We start from the raw sequence: 27,476 nt of genomic DNA, 5'->3' as shown, positions 1-27,476 counted from the left end.
GACCAAGAATCACTACTGGCTGAGCATGAGGACGTGTTTGAGGGTCTTGGATGTTTACCCGGAGAAGACAAAATTACTCCAGTTGAATCCTACAGATGAAGAACCATATGTGACAATTTTTCCATTTTAAGATAATCAGTTATTTTTATATTATTAATTGTGTGTACCACATTAGGTGTTTTATGGTTGACAAATAATTCACCATACCCATATCTTCCAACAACAATTGATATTTTTTTGTTATTTCAAAAAATACATTTTTTTTATTGCCGTTTTAATTGTTAGAATATGGAAGAACAGTATATCTCCAGTGATGATTTCAGTTTGTGGAAGAACAGTATATGTGACATTTTGCATGACTCTTGTAAGATGTCCTGATATGTTTTAAGTACATTCAGAATGAGTTTGTATTGCACCATTGTGTAACACTGCACTTTTAGAGTTAACGTTAATGTACGCATCATTACTGTCAAAGTTAAACTATGCAAGTGTTCAATATAGCTTTTATAATAATAGGCTTTTTGTCTTATTTCTAACCTGTTCTAAGCCAGAGAGAATCAACGCTTGTTGTTTCTCGTATGGGACAGTGTAGAAACTGTTGAACAGATGTAGCTTGCGTTCATCAGTCAATTTTCCACAATCCTTTCTGCACGTCGTGGAACACGTTCTTCCCTGCGGGATACAGTGTAACTAGCTAGCTACTGTAACCATGTTGAATCATCCGGTGGTTGGAGAAAAAGTAGCTAGCTATGTTTCTTCTATAATCTAGCAATAACATTTGTAACGATAATGTATGAGTTAGTAGCCAACGAACTGTAGCTAATGTTTTCTCTATAGTTAAAAATTAGACAACCCAGAACATACATGTTAGTTACTGTACTCTATAGCTAGCTAGATTGATTGTTTGATATACGGTTCTTCCACATCTTTTCCCAGTTTTTTTCTTGACCCTTACGATTTGTATAGGGTTTTCCCGCATCCCGTAAGATCTTCCTTTGCCTGTCTTTCCATTCTTTTAGTTTTGTTTTACGTTTCTTTCCCACATTTCTGCGATTTTCATCAGCAACAGAAAGGTTGTGCGCTTGTCCGTCCATTCTGAGTGGTGCACATAAACGGTTATTCCACGAGAGCATATCTTTAAATTTAAAATTATTGTTAATTAACGCGTGGAAAGCTTGTGAAACCGGTTCACTATAGAAAAAGGGTGTCCAATAATGATTTTTCATGTATATCTCTTTTTTTTAAGTCACATATATGGTTCTTCGTCTGTAGGATTCAGTTGTGCATGCATGCAGTAAAGTTCCATTTGCACTGAGGAAAAAGCTCAAAGAGGAACTCTGATGCATGGTAAAGATGGACGTCATCACAAAAATAGATGAACCTGAAGACTGTGTAAGCTCACTGGTTATTGTGGTGAAAAAGAACTGTGATCTCAAGATATGTCTAGACCCAAGAGATCTACCATATGGGATTCTCCCAGCGCCAGAGGTCTGTCTACGACAAGACAATCCACATGATCTTTGAGCACATTCCAGGAGTGGAGACCATGATGGATGACATCATCGTCTGGAGGTCCACAAAAAAGAACACGGCGCCAGAGTGAGACAAGTGCTGGACCTGACACGGAAAGTCAACCTAAAACTAAACAAGGGCAAATGCGAGTTTTGGTGTGAAAACACTTACCTTCATGGAAGACATACTTTCAGAGAATGGAGTCAAACCAGATCTGAGGAAAACATCAGCCATCAACAACATGGAGCGCCCGAAGAACAAGGACGACGTGAGACGCTTCATGGGCATGTTCACCTACCTTGCAAAATTCATACCTCAACTGCCAGCACAGTCCGCTCCACTCCGATGTCTTCTGGAACAATAAAGCGAATGGGAATGGTCCCATGAACAGGAAAACTGCTTCAAAAACCTATAGACGACAATCAAATCAAATTTTATTTGTCATATACACATGGTTAGCAGATGTTAATGCGAGTGTAGCGAAATGCTTGTGCTTTTAGTTCCGACAATGCAGTAATAACCAACGAGTAATCTAGCTAACAATTCCAAAACTACCACCTTTATACACACAAGTTTAAAGGGATAAAGAATATGTACATAAAGATTTATGAACGAGTGATGGTACAGAGCGGCATAGGCAAGATGCAGTAGATGGTATCGAGTACAGTATATACATATGAGATGAGTATGTAAACAAAGTGGCATAGTTCAAAGTGGCTAGTGATACATGTATTACATAAAGATGCAGTATGATGATATAGAGTACAGTATATACGTATACATATGATAAATAATGTAGGGTATGTAAACATTATATTAGGTAGCATTGTTTAAAGTGGTTAGTGATATATTTGACATCAATTCCCATTATTAAAGTGGCTGGAGTTGAGTCAGTGTGTTGGCACCAGCCACTCAATGTTAGTGATGGCTGTTTAACAGTCTGATGGCCTTGAGATAGAAGCTGTTTTTCAGTCTCTTGGTCCCAGCTTTGATGCACCTGTACTGACCTCGCCTTCTGGATGATAGCGGGGTGAACAGGCAGTGGTTCTGGTGGTTGTTGTCCTTGATTATCTTTATGGCCTTCCTGTGACATCGGGTGGTGTAGGTGTCCTGGAGGGCAGGTAGTTTGCCCCCGGTGATGCGTTGTGCAGACCTCACTAACCTCTGGAGAGCCTTACGGATGTGGGCGGAGCAGTTGCGGTACCAGGCGGTGATACAGCCCGACAAGATGCTCTCGATTGTGTATCTGTAGAAGTTTGTGAGAGCTTTTGGTGACAAGCCAAATTTCTTCAGCCTTCTGAGGTTGAAGAGGCGCTGCTGCGCCTTCTTCACGATGCTGTCTGTGTGGGTGGACCAATTCAGTTTGTCTGTGATGTATACGCCGAGGAACTTAAAACTTACTACCCTCGCAATCACAGAAGAGCCAGTGCTCAGGTTCTATGATCCAGAGAAAAGCACAAGGATTCTGCAGATGCATCACAGTTTGTTCTGGGAGGAGTTCTTCTGCAACAGCATGACGACACATGGCAACACGTCGTTTATGCTTCCAAAGCCTAGACGGGCGCAAAGACAAGGTATGCACAAATAGAGAAAGAACTACTGGTGAGCACATACACGTGCGAAAGGTTTCACCAATACGTCTATGGACAAGACTTTGAAGTAGAAACCGACCACAAACCATTGGTGTCAATCATGTCTAAGTCACTGAATGATTGTCCAATGATAATCCAGAGAATGTTGATCAGACTGCAAAAGTATGATGTGAAGATGATCTATATCCCGGGAAAGTTCATGTTCGCCGTCGACACTCTTTCTCGAGCAGTCGACAAGAAAGAGAGCTTCGACACACAGAAAAACACTGAGATTCAGGCCTATGTCAACATGATTGTAGCATCACTCCCTGTGTCTTCTGAGAGAATGGAGCAGATCAAAAGAGAGCCCGCAGCTGACCAAACATTGATAGGGTTGAAAGAAACAACTCTGATAGGATGGCCCGAATAGAAAACAACTGTCCAAGGAGAATAAAGGATTACTGGATGTGCAGAGCAGAGTTCACCATTGTGGATGACACAGTGTTCAAAGGCAACAAGATTGTCATTTCCATTACATTATGCAAAGAAATGCTACAGAAAATACACACCACTTGGGTGAGGAAAAATGCAAACAACGAGCATGAGAAGTAATGTACCGGACAAGAATAAACCAGGAAATCAGCCAGACCACTGCTTCATGTAAACTATGTTTGACCCACAGGCCAAAGCAGCAAGCAGAGCCGCTAATGCCTAATCGAGTAGCCAACAGACCCTACTACAAAGTTGGAGTTGACCTTTTTGACTGCAAAGGCAAGTCAGATTGTTGTTCCCAACTACTACTCAAACTACCCTGAAGTAGCATCACTGCCAACTACCTCCAGCAAAGTTGTAACCACCTACCTGAAATCAATGTTTGCAAGAAATGGGGTTGCGTCTGAACTGTACTCGGACAATGGCCCGCAGTTCTCAAGTTCTGAATTCCGATCGTTCGCTATCGACTGTGGATTCCGACACAACACCTCCAGCCCCAACTACCCAAGGTACAACAGCTTAGCAGAGAGTTCATTCAAAAAAGTCAAACGTCCGATGAAAAAGGCACACGATGGAAAGGAGGATTTCCTAAAAAATCTGATCTACCGCAGCGCACAGCTGCAGAACGTACTTTCACCTGCACAAATGTTGATGGGACGTCGCATCAGAACCAACCTATTCATCCATAAGGACTTGCTAACACTGAGGTGCTCACAAAGTCAAACTCGCGAAGCAAAAACAGAAAGGAAAACAAAAACGGTGACACAACAAAAGTGCAAGACACTTACCTGAACTGAAACCTGGAGATCATATATGACTCTGAGACGTCACTACAGGAACCTGGATGCAGCAAGGGTGTGTGCAGATAGAAGTTGCACCGTGATCCTATGAGACCCAAACGGAGCATGGATCACAACTGAGACGAAACAGAGTGGATCTAAGACTTCAGTCATACACTCAAGGGACTGAGGATCATCAGGAGGATACTGCTGATATTCCAGATTCTTATGGTCCGTCCAAACAAAAAAATGGCTGTTCCGCCCCTTCTAACCAGTGCCTCCACTCCAACGCCATCTTGACAAGTATTTCTCAATTTCCCACGTCATAGTTCCTCTCTCTTTTTGCAATTTGTTCCAGTCATTGACAGCAGAGAACTGGAAGGAAAGGCGGCCAAAGGAGGAATTGGCTTTGGTGGTGACCAGTGAAATATACCTGCTGGAGCGCGTGCTACAGGTGGGTGCTGCTATGGTGACCAGTGAGCTGAGATAAGGCGGTGCTTTACCTAGCAAAGACTTGTAGATGACCTGGAGCCAGTGGGTTTGGCGACGAATATGAAGCGAGGGCTCGCCAACGAGAGCATACAGGTTGCAGTGGTGGGTAGTATATGGGGCTTTGGTGGCAAAATGGATGGCACTGTGATAGACTGCATCCAATTTGCTGAGTACAGTGTTGGAGGCTATTTTGTAAATGATATCGCCGAAGTCAAGGATCGGTAGGATAGTCAGTTTTACGAGGGTATGTTTGGCAGCATGAGTGAAGGATGCTTTGTTGCGAAATGAGGCCTATAGGCTACATACAATTTGCCTGTTGGTTTTTACTCCCTGTACTCTCATTCAGTTTCTTCTTCACATCAGCAAGTAGCAACTCCGTGTTTCAGAAACTCACTTTTATATAGCCTATGCCAGGGGTGTCAAAGTAATTTTCCCCCGGGGTATCACAATCGGTCTTCAATGAGGTCTGGAGGGCCACTCTGAAAATGTGTTATGTGATGAGATTTCTCTATGGAGCTTAAATCTAATTTAAGTAATTAGCTTTTTTAAAATTATTTTTACATTGTATAAAAGTACAGACAGAGCTTCAAAATGATATATCATACACATAAACGTGTATTTTAGATTTTTTAAAAACTTTCACCAAATTACAGAAAATGGATTCTCTGAACATTATCTCACTAAGTTCCCCCATTAGTCAAAACATTAACAGTATTAAATTGCCTATTGTTTTATAATAAAGATAACCTTACACATTGAACAGCTACATGTCCATTTAGTATCGTTCATACCCTTTTAAGCCTTAGAACCACCCATATCTTTAAGAATGAACATGTGAACCCATGTGACTGGCCATGTGCAAAAGCAGTGAGGTATTTAAACATAAAAATATTTCAAGTGCTAGCCTACAAGCAGGAAAAACTTAAAACACATAAAGGTAAACCACTATCTAGACCTAGGCCTATATCATGAGATCTTTTGAGTGACTTTGGTTGATGTCATGTTATGAACATAGGAATCTACCCTGAGAGCCTATTTCCATCCTGCCCTTTGGAGCAGGACATGTAATGTTAGTGCCCTTTTGATTTGAAAAAGTCCTTATGTTTCAAAAATATATGTTTTCCGGGTTGTGTCAAGTCCAGGGGATGCTTGCACATCTCTTGGGAGGAAGGATGTCAGCATTGCAAAGCAGCTGAAATCTGGTTCCATCTGAGTGAAAGGGCCTTAGCCACAACACCAGGGTCCAGACAATTGAAGCTGAAAAAGAGGAAAGCAGACACAAATCGACAAGACATTAAAACTTTTCAAACTAGCAATAACATTCACTGACCACCAAGTTTAGGCAATAAGCTCATTAGAACAAAGACAAAATACCCGAAGTGCTGCTTGTTCACTGTCTTTCATCTCCTTGTAATGGTGGAGGAGAGCAGGTCCTTCTTAAGCTGAAAGACAAATTCCAGAAAATAAATTTGTTAAAACATGAATTCATTAATCTCCTATAGCTTGTTATAACCTGTTGACTGCTACAGCTGTACTACAGCTAAAAAACAAGCCCTGTTTCCAGCCAAAATAATGGCTTTCCAGCCAAACAATGGCAATGCTGATACAACTGATTTAGCAAACATTTAACTTGATAATTACCAGCTAACTAGATGTAAATGATATCCATCTAGCTAGCCAGTTAGTTAAACATACAAAAAACGACCTAAATCTAAATCTATTTGTTTGTGTATTGATATTCAAGTTTGTCCCTTTAGGGCACCTGTAACGTCCCCCAGCTTCCGTACATTGGAGTGCATGAAATGTTTTGTCCTGTGAAACGCATTAAATAATGCATACATTAGTTTCTTCTCACGTTTCAGACCTGCCCTTATATTTGTTGAATAAGTAATACAGTGTGCTATACAACAAAACTGGCGACGAGGAAGAAACATTCTCACGTTTGTTAGTTCTACTCGGTAGAAAGTTTAACCGTTTTTTTTTTGCTGTAGGAAGAAACATACAGCTATTGTGACATCTTAAAATATTTAATTGACTCTGATGCAAAGCCTCAATTTCCCCAATTTCCTCAAAGATCCAGAACAAAGTGCTCAATCTTACTGTGGTTTAACATCAACTATTGCTTGTATGACACCATTTTGTCAATGCCTTCCTTCAATTTATTGGCATTTTACCCCAATTATTTTGTCTCATCGCTGCAACTCCAACAGGCTCAGGAGGCAAAGGTTGAAACATGACACACCAAACCGTGCTTCTTACCACCCACCCGCCTTACACAAAGCTAGCCACACCAATGTGTTCTAGAAAACACCGTTCACCTGACGACCGAGGTCAAACTGTAGGTGCCTGGCCTGCCACAAGGAGTCGCTAGAGCTCGATGACCAAAGTATAGCCCCCCGGCCAAACCCTACCCCAATCCGGACAACGCTTGGCCAAATGTGCGTTGCCCTACGGGACTCCCGATGTTGGCCGGTTGTGGTACAGCCCGGGATCGAACCCGGGTCTGTAGTGACGCCTCCAGCACTGCGATGGATCACTTAGGAGGCCCCTCAATGCCCTTCCTTCTGTTGTGGTTTTTATTCACTTTAGTCTTTCTTCAATGGAAAGCAGTTGTATTCAGTTTAGTCCTCTGCACCTTCCTATGGAAAGGGAGTAGATTCAACTCAACATGCTCAATTCAAATGACACTCCAGGCTGCAACACTACAGCAGATAGCTACAGCTAGCTGCTTTCAATGTTCTCAAGTATTTGCTGAGAACCGTATGCACTTGACCTATTTTCCCCCATGGGAGAACCACAGAGGCTAGTAACCTTAATATGCCATTTCTATGAGGGGTGGGGTATTATTCTGAACTCGTCTGTACTCTTTCGGGCATATTTGTTTTAGACTTGCATATGGCTGTCATTTGCCCACCATAATTGAATCCTTGGCTTCGGTACGCAAAGGCATATTTTCCCAGGCTGATGCCCCATCTAGCTGCTCCATCTATAACCTTATCAAAATCAAATTGGGGGGGAAAAAAAGAAACTGCTATGACCATTTGCGATATTACAACAACAAAGACATTACTTTTTTTAAAATTCCCTCTGCTCTCATTGCACATCATCTCACGTGCGATAGAACGGCAGAGTATATGTACTACTAGTTTTTTATTACATTGCTTGATGCTCATCTCCTTTTTGAAAAAGACCATGACAAATGCGGCTCGGTTGACTAGTGGAACTGTTTAACCTTTTGTGAATCTCCGCGTTAAATATCAAAGGTAGGACTGGGTGAACTGCACATATCTATGTAAATCAGAGGAGGCTGGTGGGAGTAGCTATAGAAGGACAGGCCCGTTGTAATGACTGGAATCAATAGAACGGAGTCGAACACGTTGTTTCCATGCGTTTTCTAAAAAGGATTTGGTAACATTTATTTAATTCCAGCCATTACAATGTGCCCATCCTCCTATAGCTCCTCCCCACTAGTCTCCTCTGATGGAAATGTGTGTGTCTCTTGGTCAAGGATTTCTACTACACAGATGTTTCTCTTTTCCTCCAAACATCAGGAAATCAACGTGTTATTTTTGTAATATTTGCCTGAAAAATGTTGAGGAACAATTCATGGATTTCAGAAGAGAAAACACGAGTTGAGCAAAGAATCTTCCACATCGTTTGAAAGAGATTCTCAGACTGTGTAGCCTAGTGTTTCTAAAAACCTATTTTCCCCTGCAGACAATTTTTGGTTGTAACACTGAACTAGCACACCTGATTCAACAAGAGCTTGATGATTAGTTATCAGGTTGAATCAGGTGTGCTAGTTCTGGAATAAATAAAATACATGAACTGCTCCCCGAGGAGAGTTTAGACTAATGCTGGCCTAGCCTGCCTGTTATCTGTTCCTTGGGCCCATATAACGCAATCCCATCAGGGAGGGTAGGAAAATCATCCCAAGAGGTCAGTGAACTGTCAATTCCACCAGCATCTTTATCCATCATGTCATGTTCATTATACCTGCCTGAGTGTTCAGATCGTTGAAGCAGCTACATGTAGTACATCACCATGTAATTGAAGGGACATTATTGCCAGAGGCCTCAAGTGTTGCCCCAATGAGGAGTCCACTAATAATCAAAATGATCTCATTACAGTATTATGTATCACATAGCCATTATGCTTGTTACTTGGTCGTGATTGCTTGGTAATGGCAATTATATGACAAAGTCGCTCTGCTAGAATTAATGTTCTCTCAGCTGCCCTTTGTAGGGGTTGGGGAATAGTTCATTCGCACAACAGACAAATTCTCTTGTGTTTTTGAAACAGATTCTCAACTCTTTTCAGTGAAGAGTTTAGACCTCTGAGGTGAATAATGAATGGGATGAAATTCTTTTGAAGGTTAGCTTCCATATAGAGTCAAAACCTTAAAAATCCTCAGACAGTTGGATGAGAGAACTGTTGAAATATCCGTTTTCTTAAGTGTCCATCCATCCATTCTCGACTTGGTTTTGACAGTATGTAGGAGACTTACTTGACAGGAAAAAGAACAGTCATTATGAACAGTTATTTACAAAACAGTAAGAACACTTACTCTTTCCACGACATTGACTGACCAGGTGAATCCATGTGAAAGCTATGATCCCTTATTGATGTCACTTGTTAAATCCACTTCATTCAGTGGAAATGAAGGGGAGGAGACATGTTAAATAAGGATTGTTAAGCCTTGAGACCATTGAGACATGGATGTATGTCCCTAGTTCAGAGGTTGAATTAGAAAGACAAAATGTTGAAGTGACTAAACGGGTATGGTAGTAGGTGCCAGGCACACTGGTTTGTGTTAACTGCAATGCTGCTAGGTTTTTCCATTTTGTAAGAGACGGCTTTAGCTAATCACTGAGCATACTTCAAATTGCATTAGTTGAATATAAATGTTAGACTGTATCTAACTGAACTGAATAGGAGGTTGTGAAACGAGACGATTGATTACAGTCCTTGTGGTTGCCTGTCGCTGTGCGCCCGAGGTCTATATGGTGTACTTACTTTGACTATCCATAGCACATTCATTACACATCTATCAGCATTTAATGAACGTGTTATAACAGTTCCTAATCACAATAAAGGTTAGAGCTCATTTGGGTATCTTAAAACTTCTTATGGCTGCAGGGGCAGTATTGAGTAGCTTGGATGAAAGGTGCCCAGAGGTGCCCAGAGTAAACAGCCTGCTCCTCAGTCTGCTAATATATGCATATAATTATTAGTATTGGGTGGAAAACACTCAGGAGTTTCTAAAACTGTTTGAATTATATCTGTGAGTATAACAGAACTCATATGGCAGGCAAAAACCTGAGAAGAAATCCAAACAGGAAGTGAGAAATCTGAGGTTGGTCGATTTTCAACTCAGGCCCTATTGAATTCAGATTGGGATATGAAGGAAGTTGCACTTCCGAGGGCTTCCACTAGAGGTCAACCGTCTTTAGAAACTTGAATAAATTTTTATTTTTTAAAATGTATCCATAATTTTACCAGGTAAGTTGACTGAGAACACATTCTCATTTGCAGCATTCCCCTGGGGAATAGTTACAGGGGAGAGGAGGGGGATGAATGAGCCAATTGTAAACTGGGGATTATTAGGTGACCGTGATGGTTTGAGGGCCAGATTGGGAATTTAGCCAAGCCCCTGGGGTTAACACCCCTACTCTTACGATAAGTGCCATGGAATCTTTAATGACCTCAGAGAGTCAGGACACCCGTTTAACGTCCCTTCCGAAAGACGGCATCCTACACAGGGCAGTGTCCCCAATCACTGCCCTGGGGCATTGGGATATTTTTAGACCAGAGGAAAGAGTGCCTCCTACTGGCCCTCCAACACCACTTTGAGGCTTCTACTGTGTTGTGGGACTGAATAAGAGCTGAATGAGTCAGGTTACTGGCAGAGAGCCATTTCCGGGTCAGGCACATTCCACATGATTATCGACCTGCGTTCCGTTGCTCCTCTAGACACAAAGGATTTCTCCGGTTGGAACTTTATTGAAGATTTATGATAACATGCTAATGATTGATTTTATACTTAGTTTGAAATGTTTCTTCGACCTGTAATATAACTTTTTGAAGTTTTTGTCTGAAGTAATGCACGAGAGTTTGGATATGTCTACCTAACGCTAACAAAAGTAGCTACTTGAACATAAATAACGGACATTATCGAACAAATCAAACATTTATTGTGGAACTTCGATTCCTGGGAGTGCATTCTGATGAAGTTCATCAAAGGTAAGGGAATATTTATAATGTGATTTCTGGTTTCTGTTGACTCCAACATGACGGCTAATTTGATTATTTTTCTGAGCGCAGTACATGGTTGTAACGGCTTTGCTCCTCTTCTGAGGAGGAGAAGCGAGAAGGATCGGAGGACCAAGATGCAGCGTGGTAAGTGTTCATGCGTATTTATTAAAAACAAACTGAACACTGAAATACAAAACAATAAACGATGTGATGAAAACGAAAACCGAAACGGTACCGTGTGGCGACAAAACACTCACACGGAAACAAACATCCACAAACCAACAGTGAAACCCAGGCTACCTAAGTATGATTCTCAATCAGAGACAACTAATGACACATGCCTCTGATTGAGAATCATACTAGGCTGAACACAAAAACCAACATAGAAAAACAAACACAGAATGTCCACCCCAACTCACGCCCTGACCATACTAAATAAAGACAAAACAAAGGAAATAAAGGTCAGAACATGACAAAGGTTTGCTTTTTCCGTAAAAAAAATTGAAATCTGACACAGCGGTTGCATTAAGGAGAGGTATATCTATAATTCCATGTTTATAACTTGTATTATCATCTACATTTTATGATGAGTATTTCTGTTGAATCAATGTGGCTATGCAAAATCACTGGATGTTTTTGGAACTAGTGAACTTAACGCGCCAATGTAAACTCAGATTTTTAAATATATTTTTTTAATATAATTTTTTTAACGTAAATATAGTCCATGTTTCAAACAAAACATACATGTATTGTGTAACATGAAGTCCTATGAGTGTCATCTAATGAAGATCATCAAAGGTTAGTGATTCATTTTATCTCTCTGTGCTTTTTGCGACTCCTCTCTTTGGCTGGAAAAATGGCTGTGTTTTTCTTTGACTTGGTGGTGACCTAACATAATTGCCTATTTGAAATCGGACACTGTGTTGTGATTAACAACAAGATTACCTTTTAAAACGGTATAAGATACATGTATGTTTGAGAAATTTTAATTATGAGATTTCTGTTTTGAATTTGGCGCCCAGCACGTTCACTGGCTGTTGTCATATCATTCCATTAACGGGATTGCAGCCATAAAAAGTTAACAGATGTGTCATTATGGCTATTCTCAAGTGTGATTCTGCCATACCAGTGTTAGTGAATAGGCCTAAAGGCCAAACCATATTTTAAAATGTATGACTTAAGAAAGTATTCATACCCCTAGACTTATTCCACATTTAGTTGTGTTACTGCCTGAATTCAAAATTGATTCAAATGTTTTCTCATCCATCTACACATAATTACAAAGTAAAAACATATTTATAGAATATCTAATTTACACAATACTTTGTAGAAGCACCTTTGGCAGCGATTACAGTTGTGAGTCTTTTGTGGTAAAGAGCTTTGCACACCTGGATTGTACAATATTTGCTCATTATTCTTTAAAAAAATCTTCAAGCTCTGTCAAGTTAGTTGTTGATCATTGCTTGACAGCCATTTTCAAGTCTTGCTATCAATTTTCAAGCTGATTTAAGTCAAAACTATAAGTCAGCCACTCAGAATGTTCCTATGTCGTCTTGGTAAGTAACTCCAGTGTATATTTGGCCTTGTGTTTAGGCTATTGTCCTGCTGAAAGGTGAATTTGTCTCCCAGTGTCTGTTGGAAAGCAGACTGAACCAGGCGTGCTAGGATTTTTCCTGTGCTTAGCTCTGTTCCAATAAATGTTTTATACATAGCCCTTTCAGATGACAAGCATACCCATAACACGATGCAGCTACCACCATGCTTGAAAATATAAAGAGTGGTACTCAACAAGGCTTTGTATTCAGGACATAAAGTACATTTCTTTGACATTTTTTTTGCAATTGTACTTTAGTGCCTATCACGCACTGATCTGTTACACCTGTCCTTGTGCTTGTCTCCACCCCCCCCCCTCCAGGTGTCGCCCATCTTCCCCTCTTACCCCCTGGGTATTTATACCTATGTTTTCTGTCTGTCTGTGCCAGTTTGTCTTGTTTGTTCAAGTCAACCAGCGTTTTGTCTCAGCTCCTGCTTTTCCTCAGTCTCTCTTTTTCTCGTCCTTCTTGTTTTGACCCTTGCCTGTCCTGACTCTGAGAGTGCCTGCCGTCCGGTGCCTTTGCCCCTAATTTGGATTACCAACCTCTGCCTGTCCTGACCCTTGGCCTGCCTGCCATCCTGTACCTTGGCCCCACTACTCAGGATTATCAACCCCTGCCTGCCTTGACCTGTCATTTGCCTGCCCCTGTTGCAATAAACATTGTTACTTTAACACAGTATGCACTTGGGTCTTACCTGAAACCTGATAGTGCCTTATTGCTAATGTAATGGATGTGAAACAGCTAGCTTAGTTAGCGGTGTGCGCTAAATAGCGTTTCAATTGATGACGTCACTTGCTCTGAGAACACATTGAATAAAACATTCATAAGTGGCAAAAAGACAGTCAAAAAATAAATCATAAAGGATAAGTGTCTGTCCTATATCTAGTAGATAAAGTTTAAGAAAGCTCATATTTATCCCCTTATTTTTGTTGCCACAAAACTACCTCCATACTTCCATTCATTTGTATGGGTTTCCTTGAGACGAGTCCCTTGACACTTGTGGGGGTCATAGAGCAAAACGGAGAACACCATCGTCCCCTTTCCATAATTATAAGAAGTTGTAGGCCAAACCATACAGACTTTTTCATTTGAAGACTGATTTTCGGGAAGGCTCAAAAACACCGCTGTAGCTCAGCCACCTTCCACGACAGATGCGGAAGGCTGACTGGATGGGTTGATACCCAGCCCATATCTCTAGCTTAAACTGATAGATTTTGATGGGGAATGGGGATTTTTTTTATTATGTTACTTAGATTGATGCACGGGTGCATCAGACTCTTAAGGATTAAACACTACTATTTTCATGTCAGTTAAGAACAAATTCTTATTTACAATGACAGCCTACCCCGGCCAAACCCTAATGAATGACGCCAAACCCTAACGACGCTGGGCCAATTATGCACCACCCTATGGGACTCCCAGTCACGGCCGGCTGTGATAAAGCCTGGAATTGAACCAGAGTGTAGTGAAGCCTCTAGCACTTAGATGCAGCGAGTGTCTTAGACTCAGCTTTTCATTTTGTATTAATTTGTAAAAATTTAAAAAAACATAGTTCCACTTTGACATTATGGGATATTGTGTGTAAGCCAGTAACATAAATTCTCTATGTAATCTGTTTTAAATTCAGTGAAGGGGTGTGAATACATTCTTGAAAGCACTGTAGCCTGTATTAGCCCCATTTCCCCTACTGGCCGATATAGGCCTGTGACCCTACCCTGTCATTGTAATGATGCATCTATTAGCATACATAAATATGATGCATAGGATGACATGAATGTGCTATAGATATGCTATGGATATATTTCATTAACCTTTAATAATTTGGTCAGGACCTGTTAACACTTTCATGAAATGCTTATATATGTGTAAGAAATGCAGTATTGATATGAAGTCAAAGTAATTAATTATCAAATTATTATAGAAGTGCAGTAACCACTCTGTTTTTTTGCCTCTCTTTCTCCATGACTAATTAGTCATATGAGGTTGCAAACGAAACCCAAACAAGGTCCCCATAGTCCCACATTTGCAGCTCTGTAGTTTTGCTTTTAAGGCCACTGCTATTAGAAGATGGGTCTTTATAGAGAGATACTAAAGAAAGGAAAGGGTTGCTTTAGATCAGATAGGCCTCATACACTATAAAAGCTCAAATAAAATAAAATTGTATTGGTCACATACACATGGTTAGCAGATGTTAATGCAAGTGTAGCTAAATGCTTGTGCTTCTAGTTCCGACAGTGCAGTAATATCTAACAATTACACAACAACTAGCAAGATGCAATAGCAAGATCCAATAGATGGTATAAAATACAGTGTATATGTATATATGAGATGAGTATGTAAGATATGTAAACATTATTAAAGCGACTAGTAAACAATTCATTAAATTGGCCAATGATTTTCAGTCTGAATGTAGGCAGCAGCCTCTGTGTTAGGGATGTCTGTTTAACAGTCTGATGGCCTTGAGATAGAAGCTGTTTTTCAGTCTCTCGGTCCCAGCTTTGATGCACCTGTACTGACCTCGCCTTCTGGATGGTAGCGGGGTGAACAGGCAGTGGCTTGGGTGGTTGTTGTCCTTGATGATATTTTTTGGCCTTCCTGTGACATCGGGTGCTGTAGGTGTCCTGGAGGGCAAGTAGTTTGCCCCCAGTGATGCGTTGTGAAGACCGCACCACCCTCTGGAGAGCCTTGCGGTTGTGGGTGGTGCAGTTGCCGTACCAGGCGGTGATACAGCCCGACAGGATGCTCTCAATTGTGCATCTGTAAAAGTTTGAGGGTTTTAGGTGACAAGCCAAATTTCTTCAACCTCCTGAGGTTTATGTGGGTGGACCATTTCAGTTTGTCTGTTCTATTTTTGTTTCACCAGACCAGGGAATATTTCTCCAAAAAGTATGATCTTTGTCCCCATGTGCAGTTGCAAACCGTAGTCTTTTTTATGGTGATTTTGGAGCAGTGGCTTCTTCCTTGCTGAGCGGCCTTTCAGGTTATGTCGATATAGGACTAGTTTTACTGTGGATATAGATACTTTTGTACCTGTTTCCTCCAGCATCACAAGGTCCTTTGCTGTTGTTCTTGGATTGATGTTCACTTTTTGCACCAAAGTACGTTCATCTCTAGGAGACAGAACGCATCTCCTTCCTGAGCAGTATGATGGCTGCGTGGTCCCATGGTATTTATACTTGCGAACTATTGTTTGTACATATGAACGTGGTGCCTTCAGGCATTTGGAAATTGCCCCCAAGGATGAACCAGACTTGTCTAGGTCTACATTTCTTTTTCTGAGTTCTTGGCTGATTTCTTTAGATTTTTCCATGATGTCAAGCAAAGAGGCACTGAGTTTGAAGGTAGACCTTGAAATACACCCACAGGTACACCTCCTATTTACTACAATGATGTCAGTTAGCCTATCAGAAGCTTATAAAGTCATGACATAATTTTAATTGTAATTTTCCAAGCTGTTAAAGGCACAGTCAACTTAAAGTATGTAAACTTCTGACCCACTGGAATCGTGAAACGGTGAATTGTAATTGAAATAATCTGTCTATAAACAATTGTTGGAAAAATGACTTGTGTCATGCACAAAGTTGATGCCCTAACCGACTTGCCAAAACTATAGTTTGTTAACAAGAGATGTGTGGAGTGGTTGAAAAACGAGTTAGAATGACTACAACCTATGTAAACTTCCGACTTCAACTGTATGTTGTAACATTCCCACCATGTTGTGCCAATATCAGTTATTTTTAAGTATTTGTTGCAATAGTTTATAGTTTTTTTCCCAAGAGAATGTCTGTTCTATTGGCACTCTGCAAGGTTTTTTATATCTTACCTATCATGTGAATACATTTTTCTGACTCATTTTGGATTGACTAAAGATTGCTCTTATGTCCAAAAAATGTCAAATCGAAATTTTGTGATATGAAACTATGTATTTGAAAATATTTTGTCAGTCCAAAATCCTGTCATGAAAATAAATGTATTTCCTATTATTAAGTCATTTACGGTTTCTATGCCTTTTAGTTTTCCATGTGGACCAATTGATCAGTGAATTTGGAAAAGCTATACAAGGGTTGTTCCATAAGGTTTTGTGTCTAGGGAGTGATATTGGCTCTTGTAGAATACGTTTACTTTTCCTCCATGTTGTTATCTAGTGCTTATCTATGACATCCTTTGCTTTATTCTCTTGATAATAGACATGAGAAAAAATTATGGGGATGAGCATGCACATCTTCAATATGTACCCATTGTTCCTCATCAGTGCATTTAACTATATGTTGCAAGTAAAAGCCGTGGATGGAGAGTTGATACATTTCCAAGTCTGGAAGGTTAAAACCACCCTCAGACTTTGGAAGATATAATGCATTCCTTTTTATTCTATGCGTTTTATTTGTCCATACAAAGTCTTAAGACTGAGTATACTGTTTTAAAGAATGGCTTCGGTGGGGTAATTGTTATTACTCATAATAAATATAACTATGGGAGCCATGACATTCTGAAGAGGTGTTTTATGTTCTGTCAACTTAAAGGATTGCTGTAGATTATGAGGTATACAAATATATATTTTGCCATTATTTCATTTTTATCCCATGTTGATTATATATCCTAAGATTTTAGAGTATTCTGAAAATATTTTTAGCAAAGGGGGAGTTGAATTTTCAATATTGGTCAGGAAAATCAGGAGATCATCATCTACAAATACACTGCATGGCCAAATGTATGTGGACACCTGCTTGTCAAACATCTCATTCCAAAATCATTGGTCCCCCCCCTTCTCTGCTATAACAGCCTCCACTCTTTTGGGAAGGCTTTCCACCAGATGTTGGAACATTGCTGCGGGGACTTGCTTCAATTCAGCCACAAGGGCATTAGTGAGGTCAGGCACTGATGTTGGGCGATTAGGCCTGGCTTGAAGTCAGTGTTCGATGTGGTTGAGGTCAGGGCTCTGCAGGTCAGTAAATTGTTTTCCACACCAAAACTGTTGCCTCAAAGTTGGAAGCCCAGAATCATCTAGAATGTCATTGTATGCTGTAGCGTTAATATTTCCCTTCAGTGGCACTAAGGGGCCTAGACCCAGACCATTATTCCTCATCCACCAAACTTTACAGTTGGCATTATGCACTGGAGCAGGCTGTGTTCTCCTGGCATCTGCCAAACCCAGATTCATCTGTTGGACTGCCAGATGGTGAAGTGTGATTTCATCACTCCAGAGAACGTGTTTCCAGAGTCCAATGGCAGTGAGCTTGACATCACTCCAGCCGATGCTTGGCATTGTGCATAGTGATTTTAGGCTTGCTCAACCATAAAACGCACTTCATAAGGTTCCATTCAAACAGTTATTGTGCTGACGTTGCTTACGGAGACAGTTCGGTTTTGAATGTTATAACCAAGGACAGACTATTTTTTTACTCGCTTCGGCACTCAGTGGCCCCATTATGTAAGCTTGTGTGGCCTACGTCTTCGTGGCTGAGGAGTTGTTATTCCTAGACGCTTCTACTTCACAATAACAACTCATATTTGACCAGGGCAGCTCTAGCAGGGCAGAAATTTTACGAACTGACTTGTTGAAATGGTTGGATCCTATTCTGGTGCCACGTTGACAGTCACTTAGCTCTTCAGTAAGGCCATTCTACTGCCAATGTTTTTCTAAGGAGATTGCATGGCTGTTCGCTTCATTTTATATAATAGCCGAATCCACTAATTTGAAGGGGTGTCCCTACACTTTTGTATATATAGTGTATGTTTAGTTTATATTCATGTTTACCAATACTGATACCTGTTAAATTGGGTTCCTGTCTAATTCTTTCTGCATGCGGTTCAATTGCCAGCACAAACAGGAGGGGGAAGAGAGGAAATCCCTGTCTTGTGCCCCTTTCTTAAGCAATGTCATCAGATAATGTATTTGTGTATATTTTTTTGCTTTAGGACCTTTTTATATAATGTTTTTATTCAATTATGTCAGCTGGGAAGTTGAAAGCTTACATAGTTTTGAATATAAAAGGCCATTCAAGACAGTCAAAAGTATTTTCATCAACAATAGCCATTATTGATAAATCTATATCTTGTTTTTAGGGTGTTTAATTAAACTGAAACATATTCTCGTATTTGCTTGTAAGTTTCTATTTTAAATTAACCTTGTTTGATATGTTATTGTTATTTTTATTGTATTACTATTTCCATTTTTCTTAGCAAATTTTTCTCACGTTTTAACTCTGCATTGTTGGGAAAGGGCTCGTAAGTAAGCATTAAACTGTTAAGTCTACACCTGATGGTATTCAGCGACAAATACATTTTATTTATATTTTGTGTGCCATCCTTCAGCACAACATATCATCCTTTATAAAGGACATGTTTATATCATATTTGACAGTGTGTTATGCCACATTTTACAATGGTGTTTATGTCACACACCTATGACACATTTCTGACCCCTTTATATAGCATGAAAATAAGAATTTGTTCTTAACTAACTTGCCTAGTTAAATAAAGGTAAAATAAAAATGGCATACGGTTATAGATGCTTAGAGACACATTCATGTAATTCCTATTAAGGCTTTATTTTTTATTTAATTTAACTAGGCAAGTCAGTTAAGAACAAATTCTTATTTTCAATGACGGCCTAGGAACAGTGGGTTACCCTCTTGAAACTAGGGGGCACTATTTTCATGTTCCCAAAGTAAACGGGCTATTTTTCAGGACCAGATAATAGAATATGCATATAATTGACAGCTTAGTGTAGACAACACTCTAAAGTTTCCAAAACTGTAAAAATGTTGTCTGTGAGTATAACAGAACTGATATTGCAGGCGAAATCCGGAGAAAAATCCAATCAGGAAGTGACTCTTATTTAGAAACCTCTGCGTTCCTATGCGTCCCTATTGAGCAGTGAAAGGCATATCAACCAGATTCCTTTTTCTATGGCTTCCCTAATGTGTCTAGTGTCACAAGACATAGTTTCAGGCTTTTATTTTGAAAAATGTGCGTGAGCGACAACATTGCATCAGTGGTCAGCTGGTGGCTCTCAGAGTGATATGTGCGTAATAGACAAATGCGGCGATTGTTTCTCTCGCTCCTACGAAGAAGCCAACTGATCCGGTTGATATATTATCGAATAGATATTTGAAAAACACCTTGAGGATTGATTATAAAAAAAACGTTTGCCACGTTTCTGTCGATATTATGGATCTAATTCGGAGTATTTTTCGGCATTGTCGTGACCGCAATTTCCGGTCGATTTCTCAGTCAAACGTGATGAACAAATGGAGCTATTTCTGCTACAAAAATAATCTTTATGGAAAAAAGGAACATTTGCTATCTAACTGTAACTGTATTTTCTAGTAATATATTTTTGTCTGTTGCGTTATGCTAATTAGTGTCAGTTGATTACAATTCTCCCGGATCTGGGAGCAGTAGTTCCAAGAGGTTTTAACTGCCTGTTCAGTGGCAGAACGACAAATTTGTACCTTGTCAGATTCGGGGTTTGAACTTGCAATCTTCTGGTTACTAGTCCAACGCTCTAACCACTAGGCTACACTGCCGCCCCAATAATTTTAAATGCAGAACATCATTTAAAGTGGGACCCAAGTAAGACATGTAGGTAACTGGCTCCTACTGTTTTGCCCTTTTTGATAGACAGTAATTTGACATAGACTTGTCTTTAATTCTTCACTCCCCAAAGTCAGCTTGGTTTCAATAATACAAAATCAATCACTACTTGATGATAGTAATCATACAGGAGTGGGTATAACATACATCCACTGTAGTTGGCAATGTCTCACCACTCATTAAACATTTATCTCATTATTTGGCCTTTGGCTTGGTACTCTATTAGAATGCTGCTCTTGCTCTGACTTGGGCTTTGATGTTTCCCTGCAATTTCATGGCTTGCGCCAAACCATGTTCTGTCTTCCACACTTTTAATTGCATTTCACCTCGTTTTTCCCATACTGTAGTAGAGCTCGAACTCAAATAGTGCCAGTATGAATTTGTAGGAGCTCAAACCAACTGATCCTTGCTCATTGCTCAATGGCCCTCTTAGTGACTTGGTTTCAAGGCAAGACAAGGGCAAATTGTGGAAAGTCACTAGTCTACTGAGAAGAGAGTATTACTTTCTGTTTCTTAGAAGAACTCTAGAATTATGTGTGTGTAGATAAATGTGTCAAATAAATAAATGAAAGAAAGTTGAGAATATGTAAGTTGAAGTTATACACTCGGTTAAAACCTTCTAAAGTTCCATAACAAGCTACAGCTGTTTGCTCTAGATTTTGTTTGGTTTTAGATCTTGACAGCCACATACGATCTTAATGTGATTTTGTGGGTAAGAGCTTTAGAGAAAAAGACTCTGAGAAGTACTCAATATTACATACAGACATGCACTGTATGCACCGTATGTTTTCACTCACAGAAAAAGGTACATGTGAATTGAGGGTCCATTTTCAGCAGATATGACCAATGATTGTAGATCAATATGATCTGCAATCATTGGTGAAGATACTGTACCCACAAACACCCATTTTACTATCATATACAGCAGTCCTTCATGTAAAGTTAATTTAATCTATAAGAAGAATATGTTTCTTTCCATACTAGACAGTGTAGTTTCAAGCCCCATCTGAATTAGTACACAGCTGACGTGGTTGCAAAAACAGAAATAAATAATATATATCCACTTCAAAGAGGGGCACTCTTTCTGCAGGAGCTTTAAATGCTGGGGGCTAATGCAGCCCTGCACATTTTCTCTCTCCTCTCCTTCCCTCTATCATCTCTGCCTGGGCATGGATCTCAACCCCCTCCAGCCAATGTGTGCTTAGCAGCAGTGCATACCAGCGAGAGGCAGAGTCTATTAATATTTCTTTAGCAAGAGAGGGAGAGCATCCTTATGCGCGTGCATAAGGATGAGAAACGGGTAAACAGACGGACACGTGTGTGTGCATATGCATGTGTGTGTTGCAGTGTCAGTTTAATATGTATGTGTGTGTGGGTAGAGTCCAGTGAGTATGCATAGACCCAGTGCAAGATTGTCAGTGCAAAAAAAGAGGTTTGATGCAAATAGTCAGAGTAGCCGTTTGATTAACTGTTCAGCAGTCTTATGACTTGAAGGTAGATTCCTTTCAGGAGCATTTTGGTTCCAAACTTGGCCTTCCGGTACCGCTTGCCATTCAGTAGCAGAGATAACAGTCTGTCTTGGGTGGCTGGGGTCTTTGACAATTTTTAGGGCCTTCCCCTGAGACTGCCTCGTATAAAGGTCCTGGATGGCAGGGATCTCAGCCCCAGACATTTACTGGCTCATGTTTGATAGTTCCTTATACATTTCTGGAATAGTGTCCCGCTCTTTGACAGCAGCAGCTCTAGCCTTTTAGCTCAGTGCAGATGTTGCCTGTAAACCATGGCTTCTGTTTGAGATATATATATTCGGTCATTGAGGGGACGATGTCTTTGTCGAAATCGGTGGATTATTGAATGAAGCGCACCAGCTAAACTGGGTTGTTGGGGATATAAAGGACTTTATTGAACAAAATGACAATTTGTGATGTAGCTGGGACCTTTTGGAGTGCCAAAAGAAGAATATCTTCAAAGGTAAGTGATTTATTTTATTGCTATTTCTGACTTTTGTGGCGCATCTGCCTGGTTGGAAAATGTTTTTTTAATAGTTTTATGTGCTTTTATATTATCTGTCATCAGATAATCGCATGGTGTGCTTTCGCCGTAAAGCCATTTTGAAATCTGACACAGCGGCTGGATTAACAAGAAGTTAAGTTTTTAACTGATGTATGACACTTGTATTTTCATGAATGTTGAATATGACTATTTCTATCATTTGAATTTCTCGCTCTGCAATTTCACCGGATGTGGTCGAGATGGGACACTGGCATCCCAATAATCCGCAAGAAGTTAAGCTTTTCACACATACCATCACACAGGTGTGATCATTCTACAGTGGTCCCTGTAGCATACAATCACACCTGTGTAGTTAGAAAGCTTATTTAGAACGACCAGTTTCGAATGACGCAACAATCAACATTTGAGCTAGGCACGGTTTCTTCAGAAACTATTTACACAAACACAGCCCTTACAAAGGTATGACCAGAATGTGAGCAGTTTATTTTTGGATGCAATGTTCAGATATTCACTGAAGTATCTATAGCATAACACAATCATCCAAACCGGAAAAAGGTAGGGTACATTTGTTCTTGCGCTAACTGAGGAAAGATTGCCACAACACAAGCGGTCATATTTTTATAACTCTTGGCTGACATAAACTACATTATGCATTAGCTAATAGCAATTACTATTTATAATTAATAACATCATGGGTGAGCTCACCATTGATTGAAATAATTGAGTAAAACACTTTCTAGAAATCAAAAGTAATCCGAAGATGGGTAGTTTCAGCACGCCGCCATGCTTTTTTTCTCTCACAGAAACCAAAGATAATAAGAGAAGGCAAGATGAGTTTGGTCTGTTTATAGTATGCATGTTGAAGGGGTGTGTCATCTACCATCGTTCACATCCCACTCCATTTCCTGAAGTTCTCAAAAAATGAGTGAACCCTTACTCACCTCATTTTGTTATAACATCTTTGGTCCGACAGACGATTATGTGAAACCCAGAATACATTGTATGTCAACAAACATGGCTCCACATATAGCTGTAATTAGCTTAGCTCATCATAATCAGTACAACCTTCAAAATAGTATTTTACACATATAATATGTGCCCATTACAATCTATGCAAGAATCGGAATGCATGATTTATCATCGGTACTTGAAAACGTGAATAAAACAGTAAATAAATAAATAATTACCACATAAAACATTTCTGATAGTGATTTAGTGATACAAGTCACAATCATGTAACCTCTCCCTCCCACTCTGAGCCATTCAGTGTGGTTGTTTATGTATTTAGTGAGTGAGCTAAGCTGTAGCATTTGCAACATCTTTCAGGAGGAGACAACTCACAAATATGGAAATTCTGGAGATTAAAACAATTCTGACAATGAGTTGAGGTATGAAAGTCAGCAATCAGATTCTGACACTGACAGTGAGAAGCTGTCCCCCAGCCATTGAGAACCCTGAATCTGATGACCCCTTGTTCAATGACAAAGTCCCAGGTCCCTTTGAAGATGCTGGTGGTGATTGAGGCAGACCGACAGTGGATGAAGCACAGGAGTTCTGTGGTGGCTGGAAGGCTGCCAGCCATTTTACCCTTCCTGCCTTGCTGTTTGCTTTGAGTCCCAGTCTGGAGAGCAACACCCCTTGCCATTTCCATCTGGGGCAGAGTGCTTCAAGTTGTTTCTGACAGAGGAGCTGGTGGGAGACATAGTAGAGACCAATCGCTATGCCTTGGAGCTACAGGAGAGCGAGCCAGGAGTGGGGGGGACAACAATTAATGAAATGTATACCTTTCTGGTGACAGTCCTTCTCATCGGGATAGTAAAGAAGAACTCCGTAAGAGAATACTAGAACACAGATCCTGTTTGCAACTACCTTCTTTGTAACCCTCTTTTCCCAAGACTGCTTCCTAGTTCTGCTGCGATGCCTGCATTTCGTCAACAATGATGCTGCCGTCCTAAATGACCCGTTATACAAAATAAGAAATATTCTTACCAGCCTGACAAAAGCATTTTGAGCTACCCTGACCCCAATGCTAATATCAGCTAATAAGTTAGCATAACTTGGCTGTGTTAGAGTATTAGCATACAACAATAGCATACTGAAAGGCCCTGCTTAATTAGCAACACAGTGATTAAAGGGGATGCTAAAACAGGAGTGAAAAGGCTAAGGACAATTAGCAGTTAGGGTGTTAACACAATAGCGTTGATGCGTATAAGGGGCTTGGTGTGGCCTTGTCCGTGGTGATGACCATGCTGGCTCCTCGTCTCAGCAATGGACACACTTTGTATGTGGACAATTGTTACAGCAGTCACACACTCTTCCAGCATAATTTGAACCAGGGTGTCGGTAGTGATGCTTCTAGCACTGAGATGCTGTGCCTTAGACCGCAGCACCACTTGGGTGCTTCATAATTCAACACAAGCTAATACTTCTCTGATGCAATTAGCATTGTTTTACAGAGCTAATAGACAAATGTAGCTAGCTACATAAGCACGATTGAATAGAACACCATAAACGTTATGAAATGAGTAACGTTACCTCGCGTGACCGCGGTTATAAGGAATATACACAAATATATTATGCTACAGTAGAATTGACAACACGACATACAGCAACTATTATAACCTACTAAGCTACATTGATAGAAATGCACACATTTCCAAAGTTATTATTGGTAACGAAAACAACAATGAATGGGCAACAGATGGAAAATGTGGAACACGTGTGTGTGCAGGACGGGAGATGCGCAAATGTCTGCAGACTTGAACTGCAAAAACAATTGGGAAGTGCTTAGGGAATTTTGTCCGGGTCAGAAATGGCAACAAAAACAATTGGTCCGCAAAAGTAAAAATGACAAATTTGACATCAATGAATGAGGAGGTGGAACACACCTCAATTCAAACTGTTCTTAGAAAATAAAAAACAGACTGCGTGCCTTGGTTTGAGGGTAGTGCCGATTAAAATGTACTGTTGCGTAACAATCACATTATGGAATGGAGAGAACGTTCTAACAATACGTGCATAGAATAACTTGCGCTGGGACGACAGATATTTGGAACTCACACATGAAAAGGTTAATATCATTCTTGTTTGCCATCTGTAAATATGAATAAAATGGTTAAATTACAAGCCTAGTTGGTTTAGCCAGAGAAAAAGGGCAACCTTCCCGCTAGCCATGATTGGCTGAGATAATGAGTGGGCTGGACATGCCGAGAGAGGAGTTTGTATTGGTCTGCCATATAGCACGCGTCTGTCTATTGGAGCTGGTCAGTATGTCTAGGTAATTGTGTCAAACGTGGCTTTTTAAAAATGCATTGTGTAGTAAAACTGCATAAACCAAATGTCATGTTAAAGTGTACTGTTAGCTAGCTAACGTTATGTGTATGCTCTCCACTTTCTGGAGGAACGAGTTTTGAAATCAGTGGAATTTGAGTATGATAGCTAAGGAGATGGAGAAAACACCAGTCTGGATTACATCATCAAACTAGTAAGGGCAACCATACATGGCATCAGACAGGAGACGCGTCCAACCATGATGTATACTGGTAAGATGCTCTAGCTAGCTACATTTTCAGATATTACACGGTTCTAATATTGACAGAAAGTGGTTTCATTTCAAGTGTACTGTTAGCTAGCTAATTTTAGCTGGTTTGGTCGCTAGCTATCGTTAGCTAACGTTATCTGTAAGATCTTATTCTTCATATCTCAGACATATTTACTTGCCTAGTTATAGCCATAGAAACTGGTTAGTTAGCTACCTGCAGATTCATGCAGGGTAGTAGTGTCATGAGTTGTGATTGGTCCATTGTTTAGTTAGCTACTCCACTCTAATTTTGCCAAAGTATTTTTATTTTCAACTCAGTGTACTGTTAGCTAGCTAGCTAACGTTAGCTGGCTGGCTCGCTAACTAACGTTACGTTGTGCGTTGGGATTCATTGTCTATCGAGCTAGCTAACTACTTTTCTTAACAAAAGACTCACGTCTTAGTGTGCCAGAGTTCAGAATACCTGATTTTTATTTTTGAAAGCTTAACACCGGTTGAATATGTCCGGTGTCAGTAAACATTGGCAGCAACACTTTTTTGTTTACTACATGATTCCACATGTTATTTCATAGTTTTTATGTATTCACTATTATTCTACAATGTAGAAAGTTGTAGATGTGTCCAAACTTTTGATTGGTACTGTATACCAAAATGAATGTAGGCCTATTTAAATGGTTTTGAGTTCTTTTATTTTCATGATCGTCTTCAACAATAACTGTCAGTTACACGGTAATCAAATTACGATCACAGCCCAAATGGTCTCCAGCTTATCATGAGGTATTCGAAATCAGCTGAGCAGAACCTCCAGACTTTCTTAATATTAGAGATTGCGCACCAGCTGAAGCTGCTGTCCTGTCCTGCCGATGTAGAGAAAAAACAGCTTGATTTATATTTTCCATGTCCTTGTTCAGCCACGACTCTGAGAAACATAAGATGTTACAGTTTTTCAGATCACGTTGATAGGATAGTCTCAAACAGAGCTCATCCAGTTTATTCTCCAGTGTTTGCACATTCACCAATAGAACGGAGGGTAGAGGCGACTTATCCACTCTAAGACGTAGTCTCGTCAGGTATCCTGCATGCCGGGGTTTATAGTGCCATCCCCTCCTTCTCTGTATCTGGTATTTTGGCCTGGTCCGGGACAATCAATGTCTTTCATCGCCGACTCATTGAAGGAGAAGTCCTCATCCAAATCGAGGTTAGAGATACAGTTGAAGTAGAAGTTTACATACACTTAGGTTGGAGTCATTATAACTCTTTTTTTTTTCAACCACTCCATTTCTTGTTAACAATCTATAATCTGTAAGTCGGGTAGGACCTCTACTTTGTGCATGACACAAGTAATTTTTCCAACAATTGTTTCAGACAGATTATTTCACTTATAATTCAGTGGGTCAGAAGTTTACATACACAAAGTTGACTGTGCCTTTAAACAGCTTGGAAAATTCCAGAAAATGATGTCTTGGCTTTAGAAGCTTCTGATAGGATATTTGACATCATTTGAATCAATTGGATGTGTACCTGTGGATGTATTTCAAGGCCTACCTTCAAAATCAGTGCCTCTTTGCTTCACATCATAGGAAAATCAAAAGAAATCAGCCAAGAACTCAGAAAAACAATTATAGACCTC

General features: G+C 40.1%; 1 protein-coding gene across 1 annotated transcript in view; it reads left to right on the top strand.

Moving 5' to 3' along the window:
- Positions 1-1,465: 1,465 nt before the first annotated feature.
- Positions 1,466-27,476, top strand: part of LOC124044403 (inactive dipeptidyl peptidase 10-like) — a 171,245-nt gene continuing 145,234 nt past the window's right edge. Inside the window, exon 1 of the mRNA XM_046364052.1 lies at positions 1,466-1,599. Within this exon, the coding sequence (XP_046220008.1) occupies positions 1,466-1,599 (134 nt within the window). The remainder of the gene's footprint in view (positions 1,600-27,476) is intronic.

This window comes from Oncorhynchus gorbuscha, linkage group LG09, assembly GCF_021184085.1.
Source record: "Oncorhynchus gorbuscha isolate QuinsamMale2020 ecotype Even-year linkage group LG09, OgorEven_v1.0, whole genome shotgun sequence".
NCBI lineage: Eukaryota > Metazoa > Chordata > Actinopteri > Salmoniformes > Salmonidae > Oncorhynchus > Oncorhynchus gorbuscha.
This window is presented reverse-complemented; position numbering and strand designations above follow the sequence as displayed.